The sequence below is a fragment of the Pleurodeles waltl genome, chromosome 4_1 (genome assembly GCF_031143425.1).
Source record: "Pleurodeles waltl isolate 20211129_DDA chromosome 4_1, aPleWal1.hap1.20221129, whole genome shotgun sequence".
Lineage (NCBI taxonomy): Eukaryota > Metazoa > Chordata > Amphibia > Caudata > Salamandridae > Pleurodeles > Pleurodeles waltl.
This window is the reverse complement of record NC_090442.1, coordinates 845,345,912-845,360,390: the sequence shown is the minus strand read 5'-3', so window position 1 is coordinate 845,360,390 and position 14,479 is coordinate 845,345,912. Positions and strand designations below refer to the sequence as shown.

Sequence of the window (14,479 nt, the reverse complement as noted above, 5' to 3'; positions counted from 1 at the left end):
TCATGCATAATCAATTTTAAAACTTGCCAACTAAGCTTTGGCTTATATGTTTTTAAAATTGACAATTCAATTCAAATTTTATCCGTAAAGTAGGCCCCAAAATATGTTCAGCCCTCTCCCCAACATTTTTTATAATGACACTCCGCAGCAAACGCTGTGCAGTCTTAACCTCGGTGCTTCTCATTCTAAGAAATGTTGAGGAACTCCAAGAGAGAGAGAGAGAGAGTGTTTTTTTTATGTATTTATTTATTTTATTTTGACAATGGGAGTGTCTTGGGAAGGTCAGATAATTTGTTTATTTGCTGTACGTCTACACAACCAGCTTAGTAAACCGCGACACGCGAGAACTCAAGTAGTTTTGCTGGCTGCTGAGAGTTGTATGCACAACCGTGAGCTGGGATTGGTCGCGGGAACGTCCATATCATTGGTTGAGAGAGTGCACGTGCTCATATCATAGCATCTAGCTGCTGCACATATCTAGCCTTCACCAGTGGGCGGGTATTAATGATGCTGAACGCTGTGGCAGTGGTGCTTCACTACGGGATTCTGTTTTGAGAGAGCTTGCTTGCTACCCAGGTGCGGGTAAACCTTTCTACGGAGTCGAATTCCAGTCCAGAGGGCAGCCAAGGACACTGTTTAATTTTTTGCGAATGGGACCCGTGCCGGTGAGTAAGCGAATGAGGGCAGCCTTTAGTTTCGTTTTCACTCCACCCTGCCGCAGCATTTGTGGCGCCACCCGGGATGTACATCCGTCATGTGCGCGTCATATGCTCGCCTCCCTCCACCTGCTCAGTCAAGCGTAACTAACTTGGTCCCTCCAGCTTCCTCTGCAGGGATGTGTTGGGTTGTGAAGTGTGTCGTTAGTTTTCGTTTCTTGTATGTTTGGGGCGGTGATATCTATATCCTTTCAGAAGGACGATCCGAGCCACGCAAATTGTTGGCGTGTCATTATGTTACCAAGAAGCATGTAAAAGAAGCATTTGCAATCAGTATGTCTCGCATGTTTCAAACAAGTTAATTGTCATCTTTTGACAACAACGCCCACGAGCAAAAACAAAAAAAATGAGTGGAAACTAAAAAAAGGCGACTTAAAATAGAGGTAGCTTTAAAAATACAACTTTACAATTGTGTTTGTCCTGCTGGGCACGTTTTTGCCCTTCACAAGCCTTCTGTTTGATGGGCACTGGAAGGTAGAAAAAAATAGTACATTGATCAAGTGGGGAGTAGTGGATGGGCACTAATTAAGTTAAAATCAATTGGTGCTTGAGCCCTACTCCATACAGAGGAACGGAAATGATGCCAGATATGCTGGATTACGAGGCTGTAAAGAAGAGTGTCAAGCAAACCAACAAACGGTGAGCGACGGCCGGCTTTCAAGCCTTTTACTGAACACAACAGTCACATGCACTTACAGACTCTACCTTGAAAATGACAACCTTGTCAAAATTTTAAAACGTGTTTTTTTTTTTCTTTCTAAAATTGTGAAGCTTTTCACCTTGGTACATCATATTCGATCTCTGCATTGGAAGATAATTATACTGTCAAAGTTTTGATACATGAACTTTGAAATTTTCCTGCTCTTTGTCATAACATTTTCAGCTGAGAAATAAGGGCTAAATGTACAGAGCGTTTTACTGATCACAAACTCTCCATTCAGAGCATGTGAGCACAGAAAAGCTTTTTGCACTGTACTAAAAGTATTTGAGTAGTGGGTTACTGGATAAGTACTTGCTATTTGGAAGGGACGTGTTGTAGGTGGCTGTCAGACCAGATAGTCTGAGGGTGGTCATCCCTCAATGTTTGCCTGCCTCCCTCCACTTTTCTGACACTGTTTTTGCTGGTTTTAGGACTCTGCACACTTTACCACTGCTAATCAGTGCTAAATTGCATATGCTGCCAACCCTCAGACAGGATTCTGCCCTCCTGGGGTCTGGGCAGCCCAGTCCCTGGAAGGCAGAACAAAGGATTTCCTCAGAGAGGGGGTTACACCCTCTCCCTTTGGAAATAAGTGTTAAGGGCTGGGGAGGAGTAGCCTCCCCCAGCCTCTGGAAATGCTTTGAAGGGCACAGATGGTGCCCTCCTTGCATAAGCCAGTCTACACCGGTTCAGGGAGCCCCCAGCCCCTGCTCTGATGCGAAACTGGACAAAGGAAAGGGGAGTGTTCACTCCCCTGCCCATCACCACCGCAGGGGTGGTGCCCAGAGCTCCACAGTGTGTCCCAGACCTCTGCCATCTTGAATGCAGAGGTGTGAGGGCACAATGGAGACCTCTGAGTGGCCAGTGCCAGCAGGTGATGTCGGAGACCCCTCCTGATAGGCTCTTATCTGGTTAGGTTGCCAATCCTCCTCTGTGGGTTATTTAGGGTCTCTTCTGTGAGTTTCTTGTCAGATAACGAATGCAAGAGCTCACCAGAGTTCCTCTGCATCTCTCTCTTCGACTTCTGCCAAGGATCGACCACTGACTGCTCCAGGACGCCTGCAAAACCGCAACAAAGTAGCAAGACGACTACCAGCAACATTGTAGCACCTAATCCTGCCAGATTTCTCGACCGTTTGCTGGTGGTGCATGCTCTGAGGGCTGTCTGCCTTCACTCTGCACTGGAAGCCAAGAAGAAATCTTCCGTGGGTCGACAGAATCTTCCCCCTGCTAAAGCAGGCATCTAGCTTCTGCAACACCGGTCCTCTGGGTCCCCTCTCATCTTGACAAGCATGGTCCCTGGAACACAGGAGCTGGATCCAAGTGACCCCGACAGTCCAGTGGTCCTTCTGTCCAAATTTGGTGGAGGTAAGTCCTTGCCTCCCCACGCCAGACAGTAATCCTGTGTACTGCGTGATCTGCAGCTGCTAGGGCTTCTGTGCACTTTTGCAAGGATTCCTTCGTGCACAGCACAGCCCAGATCCCCAGCACTCCGTCCTGCATTGCTCAACTCGCAGCTCAACTGGCTAGCAGGATCCCACTGAGACAGGAAAAACCAAACTTTTACACAAGTAAAAATGGGGGTAACATGCCGGGCAAGATGGTACTTTCCTACAGTCCTGGTAGTGAAAACCCACTAAATTTATTTTCCACTACTGTGAGGCATGCTCCTTCCACAGACTAGCATTAGGACTGCCCTTCTCTGCGTCTTGAGTGGTTGATTCTGATCTGAAAGGGGTAATCATGTCATTTTTAGTATGGCCAGAATGGTAATAGAAAATCCTGCTTATTGGTGAGGTTGGATTTAATATTACTATTTTAGAAATGCCACTTTCAGAAAGCGGGCATTTCTCTGCACTTAAAAAAACATCTGTGCAATGCAGCCTGTCTCCAATCAACATCTGGGCTGGGCTGGTTGACAGCTCCCTTGTGCATTATTCACAGTGTTGCTGAGATCTAACATAGTGTAAATGACTTAAAAGTTGGAAGCGCTCTGCTTTGTGGCTACACTCCTCTCCAGTTACAAAAGTGCTCTACAAATTAATCAAAGGTTTGTATTTTCAATGTATGTGCAACAACTTCTTTCACCCTGGTAATTCTAATGAAGTGGGGTGAGCCTTTTATCCAGATATATTAATTGGTAGTAAAGCCCAATTGTACTCTAGATCAGTGGTTCCCAACCTTTTGACTTCTGTGGACCCCCATTTTATCAGTACTGGAGCCCGGGAACCCCCACTGAATCATTATTGGAACCCGAGGACCCCACTGAGTCATTTCTGATAGCTGGGACCTAATATTATTATATTTATTAAGCAGTCGCGGACCCCCTGAGGAGGCTTTGCGGACCCCCAGGAGTCCCCGGCCCACAGGTTGGGAACCACTGCTCTAGATAGCTGACCTTCGTAGAAGTACAAGTGCATCATGCAACAGAACTTCCACAAGTGTAGAATTTTCATATAGGTAATCACCACAGAGGTTGTAAACAACCTGTTCAACGATTCCAGGATCAATTGGCATAAGAAGGTATATGCATGCCTCAGAGCCAGAAGCACACGAGGTCTTCCCTAAATGCTGGTCACTGCAGATTACAAATGGTTAGTTCATCATTCTCTCCCAGAACATCACCTCACACAATCCTGCATGCATACTTGGATATGCGCTCTTATACATGGCACATAAGTTACATATCATGCGTAAGCATCATACACACTGTGCTCTGCAATGACAATACTTTTGTCCTCACTACTCATAGGCAACCCACATTCCCAAGACAGTACTGCTACAAAGAGAACCTAATACTCTCAGCTGTAAAACAAACGTTTCAGCCTTGACAGGGCTTAAAAAGACATTGAATGGTGGGATATACATAACCACAAAAAAAAAAAAAAAAATATATATATATATATATATATATATACACACACACACACACACACACACACTAAACAGCTCATCAGAATGAGACCTTCAGACATTGGAGATGCAAAGGGCTGGTGAACGAGGGTCAGCACCCAGTGCTCAATTTGATTCAGTGGTTGCCAGTGGGCAGACATTTTCTGCAAGCAAGAGAGGGAAAAACATACAAAGGGGGAAGTGAAAGATGGGAAACTCATAAAGGAAGAGAGCAGGAACCCCCAAAAGAGTGCTAAAGGTGCACAGAGTGTCTGGCAGTGGATTAAAGAGGCCGAGGTGGATTCAAGAATACGCAACCTTGCTATTCGGGGCATTGACATTTAATAGCACCCGAGTGCAATTATGTTGTATGGATTGATGTAGAGTGGCTTGGATTGGAACTATATTTAATGATGTTGAATTATATTGTGTGGATTGCAATTACGTGGTGTGGAGTGGAATTGTTTGGCTTTGAATTGTGTGTGCTTGATCTGTGTGGCGTTGAATGGAGCTATGTGTATTGGAATTATGTGGATAGGAATTATGTGGTAATGTAGTGGAATTATGTTGAGTGGGATTGTGTGTTCATGTTTATTTAAAGTGCATAGTTAATCAAAATTATACAAAGTAAAAAAAAAAATGAAAACACATAAATACATTCTTTACTGTGTACCCGTAAATGTATTATTGGATTTATGCACTACATAAAAAAAACCTGTGAGTACAGCAAAAGCATATATTTCAAGGGACATCCTCCGAGTACCATCCAACTAATGACTGACGAGGTACCTAATTTTATAGTGCACCAGTATTTACAATGTAATCCATATATATTTTTATTCACAGGGATGAACCCCCCCCCCCCCCCTTAATTTGTTATAGGGTATATCCCTATCATCCCACCAAAATAACAATAAAGAGCAAAGTAAAATATTGACCTAAAAGACTTTGCACTCAACTCGTGCCAACAGCCATACCAACCCACCTAAAATATTCAGAATAAAAAGCACAATCATTTCAAAACCACTTTTAAAAAACCTTTATCAAACCCTAAAAACCTCACTTGCCTGCCCCGTTTGAGTTCATCTTACTTTGTACGTACAGAGTTTTTTTTTTTTCTTCTTTTTTTTTTTTTTCTTTTATTTATACCAAGCTTAAGAATTTTGTTAATCTAGCGTTCAAAATAATTTCTGTTGATTTAAAACTGGCAATCTCCACTTGGCTACACAATCGTATCCTCTCTGATTGAAAGCAGCGTTCAATAGACTTCTGCGTTCATTTGACAACCCTTTACAGATACAAACCAAATGTATAACATCTTCTACCCCACTTCCACACAGACTACACAGAGATTTTAAACCTGACCGTTCCCAGGGAACTGTATTGACTCTGCCTGGGAGGTGGCCAAAACGATATCAATAAATAAAGAAGTCCTTATCGTTTTTTGACCACCCCGTCTCCAGATATAACTGGGATTTTAGGGTTTTAAACTCATTTACTATCATCCATGAGTGGGATCTACTAAAAAGGAGACCCTTGTGCATAATCAAGGATTTGCTCTTCACTGTATGGTTTATGACTTTTTTGATGACTTCATAAGGGAGACTTTTATCCCACAATGTCCGAACGCCCACATCACCGAAAGCCTGATCCACATACTGCCAGGATAGAGCCAAAGGATTCAAACTTATCTCCTTCCAAAGTGCCTGAGAAAGTTGGTTCCCCGTAATTTGCTTTACATTTTTCCAAATCTTAATGTAACTACCCTTTCTTGCTATGGTTTGGTCCAAATATCCAAACTCTAACCTGATCTGGGCCACAGATGAGTTACCAGAAAGATGGAAGTGGGATCTATATTATTGAGGTGGGTGGGATTGGGTGTCATGGAGTGTAATTATGTGGCGTGGTGTGTGCTGCGGAGTGGCATAAAGGGGATTTATGTGGCGTGGCATTGAATTATATAGCATGATGTGGAATTTTGTGGTATGTAAGTGGTGTGTAGTGGAATTGTGTGTCGTGGAGTCGAATTATGTGCTTTGGTGTTGAATTGTGTGAAGTGGAATTGTATGGACTGGAATTATGTTGAGTCGTTGTTTTGCTTTCAGTAATGACCGAGCTGACACAAATCTCTGGAATGCACTTCTTAGTTTAAAGAAGACATTTATTATTACTTGACCACCAGGTTCCTGACAAAGGAGATTAGTTGGTTGGAGGCACACGTTCAAAAATAGTCACAGCAATGAAAGGAAAATATATCAAAGTGATTCTCAACTGCAATGTACACAGCAAATATATGTGATTATATTATATCATAATTGCAAATCAAAGAATAAAGTAAAAATGCATCACCGTAGGGCCTGCTAATGCTCTTCATCATTCTCATGCCAGCAAGTGGATGACTCCTGTTCAACTGCGAGAAAGAGTTTTCCACCCTCATGGGACAAGTGTCTGTGTCAGGCATTTGACGTCCAATCCTGACTGAAGTCTCGGAAATTCCCCTCGCTGCTGGCCAGGGGCACCTTTTTATATATTAAATAATCATGGGGAAAAGCCTTCTGAAAGGCCCTTCCTTCTCAGATGTGAATTATAAAAAAATGCTGGCTTGTTTAGGTAAACCTTAACAGGAATGTGTCGAAAGCTGGGCATCATTCCGAGACACGCCTTTCACGGTCAAACTGTTTTCTTGCCTATGATAAACACTAGCTTGTTACGGCCTTATTGTACTAACTGCTCACCTCCTACATGTCGTGTACCAGCCCTGGCTCTTTGGTGGGAAGAAAAACACATAGAAGTAGAAAAACACATTGCGTAACATGTTTGCACTGAAAAATACTTTAACGTGGAGATAAAGCTAAGCTGAATACATATTGTAATGTCTAACGCCACAATAAAGCCAATAAGCAGCTAAACTGAATACAACATGTTATCTACAACTGGTGAACATTGAACAACTAATATGCACAGTGGTGAAACACAAAGTCAGTGATCAAACATACTTATTTTCACTACAGTGGTGTGGAACTGGGTGGTGTTGAATTGTGTGGTGTTGCGTTTGACAAGGGCCCGTAAAACAAGTCAAAATGAGTGAAATGTAAGCAAGGATAGTACTTCTGTCAGTCATATATAAGAATCTGCTATTACTGAATGGACAGTAAGGCACATCCATTTTATAGCACATAAATCATATAAATCCCATGTAAAAACAATGCTATTGTGCAAGTGTGTGTTTAATAATAAAATCAATCTGGGTTTAGGAATATAAAACGGAGCATGACGTGCACAGAGTGCCAGCTAACAACAAGGCACCATAAATATAATTTGGAACATACTGATGCGTAATCAACCATACTAAATGTATGTAGCGTTTTGCTAAATTTGCAACAAACTGTGTTTTAAAAGGCTGATAGAGCATCAGAAATCACAAGCCCTTGAGGAGAGAAGAGATGACTGCGCTACCTCACCTTGTGTAAACATCTGAACAGAATTTGGAAAAAAAGGCTGGAAAAGTATTTCTTTTTTTTATTTTAACAGAATGAAAAGTCTTGCAAGCATTCTTGCCTCACATTTCTAGGAGCATAGCAGCCTGAGAAGATTTATGGCCCCAATAAAGGAGATAAGCAATGCCTTGTGTGCAATGTTGTGAGTGCTGATAGAGAGGGGCTCTGGTGAAAGAGACTCGAAATGTGAGGCTTAGCAAGTTTCACATCATTGCTTCTAAGTTTAGCTACATCATACCAGAAAGGGCATATTGTGGCTTTCATTGGCAGTGAGATAAACAACTGGGTGTTTATTTTGTACAATAAGCTTATTTTAGTTGCCAGAGGTAAACAATTACTTTGTCATAAGATGTATACTAAAGGTACACACAAGGTTGAAGTCTTACACTTGACCTAAAAAAAAAAAAAAAAAGGAGAAAACCAAGTTAGTTGCAAAGGCCATCACAGATACCAACATTCACTAAAGCTTAGCTGCCCTCCCAATCTTCAGAAAGATCGTTATAAGTGCTACAGCGTGGACGTCTAGTGCAGATTTAGGAGGGCTGGACCCATAAAAGATTTTCAGCGTAGACCTAAAATAAATGTGCATGCTGTGAATCTAAATGGAACTTCTATGAAAAGTAAATGAATTTCAGCCATGAACTGTATCGTCGTGGTCCTGCTTTGGACACCCTTATACTGCAGTCATTGTGCAAACCTTGTTTTAAGCATTGAACATTTTATTTAGGTCCAAAACCAACTGTAGAACATGAAACGCATACTAATAAAATAATTACAACTTTAAAAGGATTTACATTGCCGGCGCTTCAAAGGTTCATATTTTTGTTATAATGTACTCTTTAAGCAACCAGAGTAAACAGTAAAAACAGACAAACAAGCATATGCATAGATGATATAAAGTTATTTGCACATGCATTATTCTGTCCAACCCGTACACGCATAAACCAAGTTAAAACAACCTGTTTTTGAATAAAACATTTGCATTGTTTTGTAAAAAAATCTTATACATTAGAAAACATACCAAAACTCAAGTGAATATAGTACATTATCAAAGGTGAAATAATAAATAAAAAGCACACTCTATAGGCAAATTCAGATGCATACCCCCGACACGAGGAAGACAGTCACGCACTCATCACCAGGAAACTGGACTACAGCAACGTACTGTATGCCGGCATTACCAAGAAACTTCAGTCAAGGCTACAAAGAGTCTAGAATGCAGCTGCCAGATCATCCTGTCCAACCCCTGTCACAGCTGAATCTCCTCCCCCTCAGAGACCTACACTGGCTCCCAGTCAACAAGCGCATCACATACAAACTCCTGATCCACACCTCCAAGGCACTGCTCAACATAGAACCGGCATACCTAAACCACCGCCTCACCTTCTATGTACCTAATAGATGACTCCGTTTCTCCCAGCTCGCCCTTGCAGCCGTCCCCAAGATCTGGAAAAGTACAGCAGGAGGAAGATCCTTCTCCTACCTAGCAGCCTGGACATGGAACACACTTCCTCCTCAAGCTCAAGCAGACAGCATCACTGAAGCAGTTCAGGAAGGACCTGAAGACCTTGCTCTTCGACTGAGCAGCACGTCTACTTTCAGCACCTTAAGACACTATGGGTGATAAGCCGGCCTCTAGAAATCCATGATTGATTGATTGACATATGCCCCCGAGAACCGATTGTAAGTGAAGCAGATGAGCCGGTTGGCATATTTTACTTTAACTTTCTCTGTAGTGACATCAGTGTGTCATGCATGCTGATCATTATTGGTGAGAAGAGGAAAGAAAAAAACAGCTTCCGTCCCCGGGGAAGCTCTTCCCCAGCAGCTGAGGCTAAACATTAAAAAAAGAAATCATTCTGGTGTTTGCCTGCCGCTGTGGCCAAGATGTTATGGAACTGTACTCTGTACCTGAGCACTGGTGCCGAGGATGGCCCCAGCACGTCCTTAGCACCCAAGAAGTTAAATGATCTGGATTTACTTCTAAAGTCTTTAAGAAAATGACCTCACCTTTCACAATACACATTCTGTGTACATGTTCTTTATTTCTCTGCTTTAAATATAAGACCTCTCACAGTGCCTAATTGCATAGGTTCTGAAACAACAGTGACTTTATTCTCCACAGGCTTTTGCCTAACTATTAATGCTTTAGTTTTTACGAACAATGTTCAGACACACTTTCTTTTTTTTTTTTAATTTTTAAATAAAAAAAAAATATATATATATATATGTGTGTGTGTATATATGTTTTTTTTTTTTTTTAAGGAGAGGGCCGCACCACCACCTGCTTCTACAATTAAAGGGAGGAAGCGTGCAGCTCCCCGATGCAAAATTGGCCCTGGAACCCGATTCCCTGGTGCAATTTTTAGGGCGGAAGAGGGTACATGTCCTCTCCTTGGGCTGCTTTTTGGCCCCAGAGACCCCATCTCTTGGGACATGCTGCATTTTTAGGGTAAGTGAGGCACGCCCCCCCCCCCCCCCCCCCCAGGTTCATTTGGCCCTGGAGACCCCATTCCCCCGGGGCCAGGCAACATATTTGAGGGGGTGGGGGGGCACGTGCCCCCTCCCCAGGCTGATTTTGGCCCTGGGGACACCATTGCTTGGAACCTGGCCAATTTCTGCCCTGGGGGCCCCACCCTCGACACCCGGCCAACAAAGGATGCGCACCCTAGTGTCCACCCAGAACATCCACCATATCCCCAGCCGACCCCTGCATCCAGAGAAGTCGGCATAGCTCCCAGAGGGATCATTTAAAAATGCTGCTCCCTGCCTACATCACTGTGGGAAGGTAAACAGATCTGAGGTCTGCTCCCAGCTGATGGGTCCTTTATTAAAACTTTTGCTAGCTGGGGAGGACTTTGTGTTTCCTCTCGTTTGACAGGAGATTTGAAATTGCTCCTGCGAGACGAGCGCAAACACAGGTTTCCCTGCCTGCACCAGTGGGGCAGGGAAACCGCTTTGTTGTGGTCACCCGAGGACTTGGACTGAGCTGACCCTGGGAGATGGGCTCCCCAGGTCCATTAATGGCTATGGAGGGGGGTGGGCCGCATCCACTGCTGGGCCTCGGGGGATGGGGTAACTGAGGCTGAGATCGACCCAGAGAGGGGGTCTGCATAGCCCTCTCTCCCTTCCCATATTTAGCTGGGCCCTGGGGAATTGGGTCCGCGGTGCTGAAATCGGCTTGGGGAAGGCCCCTTATTCATATACATTTCATATGTTGTAAAGGCTGGCTTTACTAATCCACTTGGCTACCCATATAAAAACAAATCTGTTCTTTCAGCAGGCATATTAACCCTCTGTGATACTTTATGAACAGTCAAAATTGCCACTAAACAAAAGATCTGTCTGCAGCAGAAACATTTATCACAAGAGCTATCTTGAAACTTTTATTGCTGTCTGAAAGCTGGACCACAAGGAACTCTGAAGCAGATGCTTGTTGTATGTTTATTGCTCAACACAGCCCCTCCCTTCCCTGGTCAGAGCTCAGTTTAACTTCACCGGTCGTACTGCCTTAAAACCGACCCTGTAAATCATAAAAACATGTTCATACACCCAAGCCTAACATGTAAATATATACATGTGGCATTTGTGTAGCACAAACCTAGCTTAAAGGAAATGGAGTGCTGTACAGTGTCAATGGCAAAGATGCAGTCAGCTTGTGAATGGGGGGGCAGCTGGTTTGTAAGAGTGACAGTGGACAGTTAGTATATTGTGATATGGTGTTATTTAAAAAATTGTGTCTTCTTTCATACTCCAAAGAAGGACTGAAAGGTCTCCCATTCTTTTACTAAGCGTTGCAGGAGTAGACAATTCAACTCTGCCCTAAGCTTGTCTTTGTTTCAGTTCCAGTTGTTGTTGTTATCAGTCAGTGTTTTTAACTGCGTCCATGTGGAAGATGGCTTGGAAGCCCTGAGGTGCGGAGGAAGACTCCGGGCCGCCCACACACTAGGCAGTGATTTCCTTTTGATGTTTTTAGCCTTGGTTGCTGTTGAAGAACTTCCTCAGCAACAAAGGTTGAAAATATCCCTTTTATTGGTGCACTGTGCGCACTGATGCCATTACAGGGAAAGTGAAAGTAATAGGGTGGGCTCAATTGCTTTCATTTCCATCAGTGCTCGGGGGCATATCTCAGTCCCCAAACACAGATTTCAAAGAGAGAGGTACCATTGAAAAGGGGAGAATCCTCTTTCCAATGGTACCTTTCCCTAGTGGATCCCTGCTTGGGGCTCGCTGGAGGAGTGTAATTCCCCAAGCAGGAATCACCCACTAGACACCAGGGAGGGGGGAGCGACCCCTTGGGCGAGGGCCTTTGCCCGAGTATTTTTTAAACTATTCAGTCTTTGTGCCCCCCTCCCCCCTTTGAGGGGCAAATGGGGGCAATACCCCACAATCTGTCCCCTTTGGTGGGGAGGGAGGTGGGGGGTAGAAAGCCCACTAGGCACCAGGGACTTTTTTTTTCTCCCCTCCCCCACATAAATAAGGGCAAAATCTTTCTCTCTCAACGCCCCCACCCCGGGGACAGAAAGCCCACTATATATCAGGTAATACATTTTTTTTTTTTTAAAGAGAGACGGGGCTGCCCACCATGGGCATGCCCATTATCTTCCCTTCCACCCCCCCCCCCCCCACCACCACCACAAACAAATAGGGACACAGTCTTTCTGCCCTGATGCACCTCCCCTGGGGAGATAGGAGGCAGGCAGCCCACTAGAGGCCAGGGAATTTATAAAATAACAAAAATAGAGGGATGGGGGCTGCCCACCACCATGGGTGAGATTATTTCCCCACCACAACTGAAGAGGACAACAATCTTTCTACTCCCCCTGCTCACTAAAGAATCTCGTCCAAATGGCAAGCAACATGATATTTGACTCTTTTGGGTGCAGATTTTACATATGGGCCAGGAGAGCTTAGCTAACTCCCAATATTGTCCCACTTGCAGTGGTGAAATGCTGCACTTTTTGCGCTTTGGTAAGCTGCCACTGAGTAAAAACCTACCAGACACATCTGAAATCGCGAAATCTGGGGGAGTCCAGGGTGGTGGACTCATGCACACCACACCGTTTTCTTACCCACAATGTCCTGCAGATCTCCAACTTTGCCTGAAGTCCCGCATCTTCCCTACGTTTCTGTGATAGAAAATTACTACCACACAGCATTGCCCCACCTGTGCTGGTAAAACCTCTCACTCGCTTGTGTGCCTCGGCTTAGCGCCAGCGACAAGAATGTATCCAACTGAGGTCATTAGGAATCTCCACGCAAGAGCTCCCTTTGTCCTTGGTTTGATCCTTTCCTGTTGCGGCACTAGGTGTAGCCACACAAGTAGGGCAGAGTTTTATTGACACAGGTGGAGCAATCATGGGTTGTAGGACTTTTGTGGATTCCTGCTGATTCCAGATGTTTCCATCACAGAATTGTAAGGTAAATCTGTGATTTCAAGCAAAGTTTGAGGTTTACAATGCATTGGGGGTAAAAAAAAAAAACCTAATGAGATCCACAAAAGTCAGTCATCCTGGATTCCCCTAGGTGTCTAGTTTTCAAATGACAAATGTACAGGTTGGTTTGGTTCTCCTAGCCCATGGCTGAGCTAGGGTCCACCATCTTGAGCATGGGTACTTGCAAACATTTCCCCGGGGGCCACAAAGTATTGTCTGTGGCATGCCCGATGGCCACACTGATGCCAGCAGGGCAAGAATCAGGTTGATGAAAGGTGGGCATAGGGGGGTGCGAAGCAGATGCATGGTGTGAACAAAATCCGTGAGAGAAAAAGAGATAATGATCTGGTGGCTGCATTGCAAAATGTGAAACCAGAAAACTAGGCATCAGTCCTGGCTTCCTCATTTAACCAAACTGTGTGATCCTAGGCAATTGGTTGATTTTCATTTTGCCTCCTTTTTCTTCATTACTACATATAAGAGCCCAGGTTCAGGATGTGTGCTATACAAAACATTCTCTTGTGTTTTATTTGATAAACTATAGTTGTTCCAATTATATAACAATCAAGGCTACACACAAAGTGTGCCTGACAAATTACGTGCCTCTTGGTTCACTAATGGCATTGTTTTCAGAATGGGGACGGCGTGAATGTTTTCCAAGATCATGTTTGAAAACTATAACTTCTAATAAATGCCTCTGATTGTAGTGTTATAGTCTGATCTAGTAAGGTAAAACACTCATGCATTTAAATAAAAAAACACTTTTTTTCAAAGTTTGCAGACAGTTTATCACGTTTTTACATGTTTAGTGCAAGATACCTTCAAAACTAAACGTGTCCCTAAAGATAAGTTGTCCAGGCCACTCAGTTAACCCCTTAGCTTAGTTTTCCTTTGCCCAAGGGATTGTGGGTGAAGGAAAACTGGTGAGAGCCATGCCAGTCCTTGCCCCTTGGACTCCCCTGGTACTAGTATGTTAAAGTTAATCCACCACTCACACTGCTTGGTTTTAGCACCTCCAGAAATTATGGTTTCAAAGCATGAATACTTATCAAAGTATCTGAGTATTGAAACTAAGCCTTCTGAAGGTGAGCCATAAAGCCACTTCAAGGCCCCAACTGCTTTATGGTCCATTCACATGCCATTCACGGACAACACACAATTCTTTCATACCGCTGGCCACTGGCCCAATCCAACCAATCACTGCACTCACATCAACTTACCGCTGCCAGACAAGGGCCT

At 43.9% G+C, this 14,479-nt stretch overlaps 1 protein-coding gene across 1 annotated transcript in view; it reads left to right on the top strand.

The window, feature by feature from the left end:
- The first annotated feature begins 475 nt into the window (after positions 1–475).
- Positions 476–14,479, top strand: part of YEATS4 (YEATS domain containing 4) — a 96,598-nt gene continuing 82,594 nt past the window's right edge. The window contains exon 1 of the mRNA XM_069229610.1: positions 476–665. Coding sequence (XP_069085711.1) covers positions 651–665 — 15 coding nt within the window. The 5' untranslated portion in view covers positions 476–650. The remainder of the gene's footprint in view (positions 666–14,479) is intronic.